This window comes from Varroa destructor, unplaced genomic scaffold (assembly GCF_002443255.2).
Source record: "Varroa destructor unplaced genomic scaffold, Vdes_3.0 BEIS01000002.1, whole genome shotgun sequence".
Lineage (NCBI taxonomy): Eukaryota > Metazoa > Arthropoda > Arachnida > Mesostigmata > Varroidae > Varroa > Varroa destructor.
In genome coordinates this window covers 36,134,778-36,144,019 of record NW_019211455.1, presented here as the reverse complement: position 1 = coordinate 36,144,019, position 9,242 = coordinate 36,134,778, and the positions used below count along the sequence as shown (strand labels likewise).

Sequence of the window (9,242 nt, the reverse complement as noted above, 5' to 3'; positions counted from 1 at the left end):
ATATATAGCTGTGACAAGGTATGACTGAACCTGTGCGCTTTGCTTGACGCCACGTTTTCTCACCGTTATTCCATTAATGTTACGCCATAGGAGCGCCATTCATTACTCCAGAGCAGATCTTCAAAGAAACAATTTCCATACAACTGCATGACAGGTTTACCATAAATCTGTTTACAGATTTTGTACAGAGCATTAATTGGCTCCCAGTCTACGATGCAGTTAATGTCGATTCGATGTATATAAAAAAAAACAAAAGTACCGAATGAGTTTTGATCCTGCACAGTAGAGTGTTAACCAATCTACTGGTAGCAGATCTTGCACCAGACCGACATGATAACTTAGCACACATATAACACATAGACGCAGTAGACACGAATAGCAGAATATAAATCAACTAGACTTCGCACAACTAGACAATATAGCCGTAGGAAAAAGTACAGAAGGGAGTCCGGTAATACTTATATTTACTATGTAAGATTCAAAGCGGATTCAAATTCAAGTGAACTCTACAGCAAAGATTGTCAGAAAACGGGGCTCTCGGTAAGTTTGTTCGATTGTTTTTTGTCTTTGAACAAGCGATGCATAGCTTCTGTTAAATAAACTCCCAAGCACTACATAAAACCTCTAAACTTGAAGGGCTCGATTCTTTTGCTAGATGTGGATTAGCTGACTTCTGATATTCTATCTTCCGAATGATGACTTACCGCCTTAATCTGTCGAGTAGTTTATCAGTACCAGGCTGTGGTACGCATTTGTTTCGACCTACTTGTATATTTGCTGTACCTATTAGGGTGAAACTCTGTGGTCTGTGTTGTTCATATCAAGCCTTTTGGCACCTCATCTTGTGCGCTGACCAGTTCACTTCATTTTCCGAAATCCACACAGTTGTATAAAAGTCTTTTAAATAAAATGGTATTCTCTTAAGTATAAATAGGAATAAAAGAATGTGCTCCAATAATATAGACTGAATTCCCTTGATATATAAAAACTTAGTAACAAACTAGCTTTAAAATATCTATTATTAACTTCTCCTTCAGATGCTGTTAAAATGCAATTAATTTTTTCATTAAAATTAAAATGTTTTCAGAGATCATTTGAGCTTTTAATATATGCGTCCAGGGAGCGTTTCGACAGATACACAGGTCTACCGTCATTCACGGTGCGTATATTCAGAAATAAAACAGCAATATGGTAATGGCTTGCAAGATACAACAGAAGTAGATACGCAATTCAATTATCAGAATCAAAAATTGACACCATAAACATTTAGGTGCTCAGACAATTTTGGGGCCCATGTATAACTTTATTAGTAAATTCGGTACGTCAAGAACGTATATCCACTTCCTATATAGTGCGCTACATGTGGCAAGTTTTATGTCTGCAATATTAATTTCCGACTTACAGAATAACACCATCAAGACAATATTTTTGTATTAATCTTTTACTATGCAACTTTTATAGGTCACAAATGGTTATCTTGTTTATCGCCCATCTAAGTACAACATCACGTTGAGATTTCTCATCTTTCATTAAGCATTTTAATGCGTGACCTCCTCTCTTGTGTGATTAGCAATAGTAATATGACACGAAAAATTCGACGTTTTTACTAGTTTTTTTTCTCAAGCTATGATCAAAATTTTGTCTGCACTAGGTAATATTTTTGGCATATCGCATAAGTGGTAGAAGCCGTATTAACTTGATAAGCAACCACAAAGACATGTCAGCTTCCGCCTTACCCTCTGTCTGTCGCTAGCTGAGCATGGCAGCATACACAAATAGGTCCTGTGAGCGAAAATTGGACATTTGTAGTTCTACTGTGCATTATTCTGGTTGCAATGACCTACCAATAATCTCTGAGAACTTTCTGAGACTGCGCAAAATGACATCTTGGTGATAACGTCTTCGATATTGCGGAAGATGGTCAGGACCTCCCGTATCCTTTCCCCAATCCTTACTACCTCCTTAAGAGTTGCTTCAACATGAGCCACGTTTTCTTTCATTTTCACGTCAAAATTACTGATCACCCGCAGGCGAGCTTCAAGTCGCCTAAAAATAATAAAGCACTTGTATAATTTCAGCTTAAATAAAGGTGATCGAATAAAACTATATTTTGAATCAAGCAGCACTATTGGAAAGCCAAGTATGCATCATTTATTTAGTTTTGCAATAGTATTTGCGATGAACTTGCTAAAAAAACCACGAATTTATTTAATGAGCTTCAGAAACAAATATATAGTAGACCAAAATGCAAATGTCTGGTACCATTTTTGTGTTTCCCCTTCAAGCCTATTATGAGGCATATACCATGGAGTCTGAAGAAAGTTTGACTTGTTTATGCTGAAGGATAATATGATGTGCTATGCAGTAATTTCGTCTACCATAATCATATTTATTTCGCCTCAAAAACAGTCACCGACAACAAATCATTGTGCTTACGTACAGCTATGAAAAATCGGAATACGTGTGTTCTCTAAGGTTCGCTCTGTTGTTATGTCTTGACGTGTGTATTCTTACGCTTAAGAATTAAATGAACATAAGCATGGGTATCTCACGAGCCTATGTTACAGGGTGATATGAGTAGAGTACTCAATCGGATATATAGGAGTGATACTCGCTTTTTGGTCTGATAACAATTCAGACATACATAAGTCTTCGAACTGTTTATATTTGTTAAGAGGTTTGGCTTCAAAACACACTAGCGAGCAAGATAAGCTTGTTCGACTTGCTCAAGCGAGAATGCGGATTCAACCGATAAGATTCCCTTTAATTCAAAAGGTGTCCTTATTTTCGGAAAAAAGAAACGTGTTTACGAGTATTCGCCGAAAGTGGCAATGTTGAGCAAGTCTGAACACGAAATGCATAAGGACAATACTTGCTCGTTTCTTTCTCGTAACACAGCTTTTCGCGCAGGATCGTGTGTCTTCCCTAGACGCTCGCATTCAGTGGCAATATCATTCTTTAGTTCCGCAAGGATCTTTTGCAGCATGATAACTGAATCTTCCAGTGGGCTTCGTTCTTCCTTTGCACTGCAACAGAGAGATCCATACGGGGAGTTATACTGAATACGACAGCTTGATATTAGAAATGATCGTCTAGAAAAGAAGTGAGTAATTATGGTAAACCTAGTCACTTGTTTGTTTTCGAAAGAATACGCTACTATATAAGTTGCCAACCAGCTTTGCTCATAGTAGCGCATTATGAATTTGTTTAAAAAAACTGTCCATATACCTAATAATCCATTGTATTGTTGTATGTAAGTTGCACCAAAACTATAAAAGGTTGTATAGTTAGCTTATGTAGTCATAGCGCAAATCGTAAGAATATCGTAGGCATCCATATACCACATTTCTCTATATGCACATGGATACCCTCCTCTAACAGATGCCAGTTTGGGTGTACGTTTGTAAAATATGACGAAGGGCATCGATATTCGAGTATCGCTCTCGGTAGTGTGCTTCAACCCGAAAGCCCTATCTATTCACTTTTTTTAAATTATCTAAATTTTGATGTACTAACGACAGATCCTACGATTGAGAAAGCAGGTTGGAAATGCTCAATGAACTGGACAGGGGTACAACTACAAATTTTATTTCACATCATTCAAAATACACACCTAAAGAGTGATGTTTAGGCTGTATGTGCATCCTTTAAAGCTAAACGCTCGCTTTGCGAAAGCGGGTGGTGCATCTGTATAACAAAGATGCTTGGAACAATGAAATTGAAGTCAACCCAACCCAAATTATGGTTGTCCATCCAAATGCATGGCCCGCTTCGACTACATTTTGGCAGCAACGAGCATATCGAAATAGGACGGAACGGCTTCTTTTTGAATAGAACATCAAGCCTCAAATGCAAAACTGAACTATTTTATGCCCGGTCCCGGAGCTACCAAATATTATCTTTTCTACACTTACACATACTGCGTTCGACTATGCGGCTTAATAGGAAGTGATTTATGTTCACCAGTTGTATCTTTCTCCAAAAATTGCAGATTTCTAATGCGGTAGAGATCGATAAGGTGACGATATGCTCATTTGGCAAGTTAACTTTCTACTAGTGAATCCAGCACTAATTTAAATTCGGATAATGTTCAATCCTCTTTCCTAACTGGCCACATTCAAACGATCAAAGGAAATACGCATTTATATCGTACACTATAAGGCACGTGATTCGTAAATTGAACCCCATACATGATTTGTTAACAACAATCCCTTTTTTTAATTATAAAAATATAGAGGATGTGAGAAATTTGAACCTTCTGCAGCGAAGTGGGCTTTTAAAGATACCCTGTTAGTTCAGACACCGTGAATAAGAAAAATGTAACTAGAGAGTTACAACAAGAGAGAAACTAGAGAGCTGTAAGCAGGTTTTTTCGATTAGTGTCAAATCGATCCGCACATCCTGGTTACTGCTGTATGGCATGCGAGATCAATCCAAGCGGTGAATGTTCCAAACAGAATAAACTCCTTTAGTGACCAGCAAGCCTAAAATAAGGCCGACTAAGGGTAAACCACGACTTGGAACCTATTTTTTAGAACAGTTTTTAAAAACTACCCAAACTCTAGTGATATATATAATAAATAGATCGAATTTGTTTTTTACCGAGGAATTAATAAATTCCCCGTTAAACACGTCCAGAAGTCTCTGTCTAATAACAGTGTTCATCTTAGTGAAAGTCCTACAAGGAGTGTTAGCATTAGTTTGTCAACAAAGCTAGGATGTAAACAACGAATAATATTATACCTTTTTTTTTTAACTGTTAAATACTTGGAGACCCCAAAGCTATTCGCAAGTGCGTGTTTATCTATAAATAAAATAAATATCCGCATTAAAGACTCATTAGGTTCAGTTCGAATATATTACGGCGGCATAGTAACTGCAGATACCGAGAAGATCGAGAACCTCCATCAGCACAGGAGTTCTACCCCTGCTTTTGTCGCGGTAAACCCACTATACATGAGGTTCTAGGTTACGTATACACATCACTTGAGATTACGCGCGTATATCTATAAAATGTTCCTAATAAACGAAACGAAGTATTTTACCTCTTGTATTCTTACGCTCATAACCTACTGCCAGTCTATTTATATTCTTCTTAACACTAGTCTATTTACCAATATAATTACTATTAAGAAGCAACTTGCAAATATATGGAAGCAATTTTCTGAACCAAAGTCGCCGCTGGAGTGAATGTCTGAAGAGCTAGTCGATAAGTCGGTGATGCCTTCTTCTTATTAATCTTCGCTGATCTTAAGTAACTATTTTCTTTATTTGAAACCCCTAGCTAGTCTTTTTTCGCTTCTGCAGCATTGCCCGGCTGTAAATAAGCGTGCAAGTGTTCTCATCTTCTTTGTTGATGCTCTTTAGATGTTAGCGCTTGTACAAGCTTCGAGGCCGTGATTGGGCGCAGCACGCTAGGCTATTGCGTGTAAGGCATCATCTCCTTCGCTCTTTGGGCATACACAAAAGATCAAGCGAGCTTTTCCTATACGTTGCAACATTAAAAGGCCATGTCGTGTGAGGACATGCGTGAGAAAGTTAGAACTCCAGGTTTTTCAACTCATCTGTTAATAATCTGAATGATGCATCGTACTGCGGATCCTGATGATAGCCAGGAAGTGGCATACGATTTTTGATACTTCTAGGACTGGAGTTCGTTGTACTTTTTGGAGCAGTGTTCTCCGTTGCTTTCTGTCGACTCCGTACAGGAGCTCCAAAGACAATGAAAAATTCAGTTACCACCATTAAAAACTTTCCCTCTAAAGAGTTGTGGATGTTTGACATTTTCCTTGCCAAGCCTACCGAGATTTTCGGAGCTTTAGCCATCGCGTCTCGTATGTTTTTTTGCTTCCCGTTGTCTGACTTAACGGAATATTTAGGTGTCTAATGGTGAAGGCGTTTTAATTCCTCGTTCTTCTGATGCAATCGTCATGTTAAAAAATTTTCTCCCTTTCTGTGACAAGGACCGTTTCAGATTTTTACGAGAAAAATATTCAGAACTATTAAGTTATGATATAGATGTCCTTCGGACAATTTGTGCTATTTAGTGACGGATGTTCTTGTCATCACATGCAAAAAGCGTCTTTATCTCTTATTTACCCGCATGTTTAGATGCAGCATGTGAGCGGGCGAGTGAAATTATTGTTGTTCAAAATATATAAATTGAAGCAGTATTGTTGCTTGTTTACAAGCTGCGCCTAAATAGAAAAAACCAACAGCTGGTATATATATATCTCACTGGCGAGTACAAAGGCACCTATACCAAAGCTGCCTTTTTTCGAAGATTTAGTTCTGGCAGCTGAAGTATATAAAACAAGAAAGGTAAACGTTTATTCGCTTGAAGAGGTTGGCAATTACGTCCGATTTTTGTGAGAAAGGTTATCGAAGGTTGTGATATGTTTGGAACTATTACAGTACTCCAACGCAACAGCAAGCACTGCCATTTGTGATGCGATCTTTTAGAGGACTTTACATATTTAGCAAACTGATATCATTGATTACAGTGGATAGGTCCAGAATAGATGTCTCTATATTTTCATAGTTCTCGATCTTTGAAATATTCCGAAGTTTCAGTAAACCAAACACGGCCGAAGGATTCAGTGGCGAACGAGTTCTCATTCATCAAAACAGACTTTTTTGGCCACCAATGGGGGGAGGGGGGCTAAAGTTGTCAAAGATGCGGATGTCGAAGGAAGGCTCCTACACAACGGCGAAAAACATTAGGGAATGTTAAAGCTGACGGGATCTAAAAGCCCGTCAGGAAGGCACATTTCGGAAGATTCCAGTACTCTAATAAACCGTTTTGCAGCTATTTCAGAAACGAGCAAGAGCACCATCTAGTGTAGGTCGTAAGGGTCCCAGGTATCACAAAGGATAGATATCTTGTGAAAATGTTAAATCGAATATTTGCACGATGTCATTTGCTACTTAGGTCTTTGAAGCAAACAGCGGCCGATAATCTAGCATTGCCTCTCCTCACCGATCTAGAAGTCAATTGAGGACACCACAACTTGCACAAATATGATCATATTCCAATTGCAGCTAAAACGATATTTCCTGTCAATGTTTCTGTCAATAAGTACTCTCTGCCAAGCAAAGCTGACGCTATGTTGCTGCATTGCTTTTAAAAATACAAAACCATCAAAACGGGACGTTGTAAGTTCTATGAACTACAGTGAAACGTTAGATGGACAAAGCAGTGAACAGAAAACAATCTATCTTTTACCAGTCAATCGCAACAGCTATATAGTCGAGAACTGGCTCTCGGATCTTTTGGGCCTTCTCTGGAGCAAAAATTTCCCAGGAGCTCCAGGTAAATATAAAACGACACGAGTAATTACATTGATAGGCTAGATTCAAAATTATATATGATCATATTCTATATATCTACATGATAATGTTAGTTGTACAAAAAAGCTGTCATCTATCTTCACGATTTGAAATACATAAAAAAAAAACCTATAATATAAACAACTTCCTGATACGATACATATAACTCTGCTGAATTTTACACTCAACTCACCTCATGTTGTAGCTGCTAACCTCAACTAATAAGAAAGCGCTAACCCTTTGCCGTAGCGACCCGCCCTCGTGGCGACACATACGAGATCTACTATCAGATTACGATGAGAGAAACATGTTATTTTTATGATCATATTTCAACTATGTTGCGTATACATAGTCTCCTAAAATACCTGCAATGACGCCATGTTTGCGTACAAATTTAAATGCGCATTAAATGTGGCCATTTGCATATACGAGTGTAAATATTCAAACATTTCTATTCGGTTGTTCGTAACCGAAAGCGCTCTGTTGGTACTAACACTTATTTTCGGGAACCGATAAAAGCTTTTTAGGGTGGCCATCCTCTCTAGCAGAGAATACTGATCTATTTATATTTTAATAGAGATTATAGTTTTGAAGATCGATACATAACTTAAAACATTCTATCTATTAAATCGTCTTAAGCTAAATGGCGCACTGCTGAATTGCTCCTTAGTAGATTATGAATCTTAATCTTTGCCGAATCATTATGAACATTTAGATTTGATGCAAAAATGTGCCTCGTACAACAGCAAATAAACGGTGTACCCTTGCATGATCCTTACCCCGCATAGGATTTTATGTTGTCATAGCATATGCCCTGCTGATGTATTCCTAAAAGCTAAGAGCAATTCACTATGGGTGTTTATGGTACGAACGAAAAACATGGTTGCGATTCATGGAAACTTCTCTTAGTTTTCATGAAGCCTAAATGAATCCGTACATCGTATCAAAATTCCTAGATTGTTTAAACATTAACTCGTTTATCTAGATAGCGAAGATGTTCCCTGAGAATTTAAACGGAAATTATTAGATTAGAAACGTCGCCTTTTACTCGAATTCCAGCATCAAATTTATTATTGATTTTCTCCTATTCCTCCCAACATTTTCTTTTCACTAAGGGACCAAGGAAGTGATCTGAAACGAAATGAATTTTAGTGACAAATTTATTATACATGGCATTTCCTATATTTGGATATCTTTTTACCGCAGGAACTTCTTCGATGTTCGAATGCTCATGTTCTTCACGATGTTTTGCCGGACGTTGTCGTGACGAACAACGAAATGGCCTCAATTGTCGGACTCGTTGTCAAGTTGCCTCCTGAAACAGATGTAATATAGGGCCATATATTTCTTCTTATTGATCGCCTTATTCTTGTTACACATTTCACAAGGTATAAGGCCCTTTCAGTCCTATCAAGTGCAAATTAGGCTCATTTTCGGACACGGATCTAGCTTAGCTCTAGGCTTAAGCCTGTAATCTTGAGCTACCCATTTCCTTTGTTTGTGCATCTATGTAAAGACACGAACTCTGGATGACGATTCTATGTAAGACAGTGTTTTCGCAAGTACCGCGTGGGATGTTGAGCTTAATAGGGGACCGAGCTGCCACGTGCTTTTCACCTAGTTTGCGGCGTAGCCAAATTTCTAAGTTCCGGTGAAATTCTATACGCTCTAAATGTATGTACAGGTTATGCTTGCAACCAATTAGCAAGTTGTTAGCTATCCGATGTTCTCATTGATCTTGGATGGCCAATTGGTGTACGGTACATCTAGTAGATCTAGGAACAATAGCTTGAGCTGAATATATATGCATGTATATATTGGATCGATAGAGCTGCACAGAGATGGCAATTTGCAAACCGCACACGTAGTCACAATATAAAATAATAAGAAAATAATAAAAATGCATAGAGTAT

The 9,242-nt window shown here is 38.0% G+C and overlaps 1 protein-coding gene across 2 annotated transcripts; it reads right to left on the bottom strand.

Moving 5' to 3' along the window:
* Nucleotides 1-1,108: 1,108 nt before the first annotated feature.
* LOC147757739 (uncharacterized) lies at nt 1,109-8,643 on the bottom strand. 2 transcript variants are annotated; one of them, XM_086980612.1, is made up of 4 exons: nt 8,531-8,643; nt 7,523-7,609; nt 2,877-3,026; nt 1,110-2,046 (listed from the first exon to the last, which is right to left on the bottom strand). In XM_086980612.1, the coding sequence occupies exons 1-4, from the start codon at nt 8,560-8,562 to the stop codon at nt 1,812-1,814; spliced, it is 504 nt and encodes a 167-aa protein (XP_086836738.1). In that variant the 5' UTR covers nt 8,563-8,643; the 3' UTR covers nt 1,110-1,811. The 2 variants fall into 2 exon arrangements, with proteins under 2 accessions (XP_086836739.1, XP_086836738.1); XM_086980613.1 differs by lacking the exon at nt 7,523-7,609 and having other exon boundaries at nt 1,109-2,046.
* Between the last annotated feature and the right edge of the window lie 599 nt (nt 8,644-9,242).

Bases quoted from the DNA above. Each gene is read 5' to 3' on its own strand.
- LOC147757739 (XM_086980612.1), bottom strand. From the start codon at position 8,562: ATGAGCATTCGAACATCGAAGAAGTTCCTGCG. The intron at 7,610-8,530 runs GTAAAAAGATAT...ATCTGATAGTAG, and splicing joins ACATCGAAGAAGTTCCTGCG to ATCTCGTATGTGTCGCCACG. The intron at 3,027-7,522 runs GTGAGTTGAGTG...TCTCTGTTGCAG, and splicing joins GTTAGCAGCTACAACATGAG to TGCAAAGGAAGAACGAAGCC.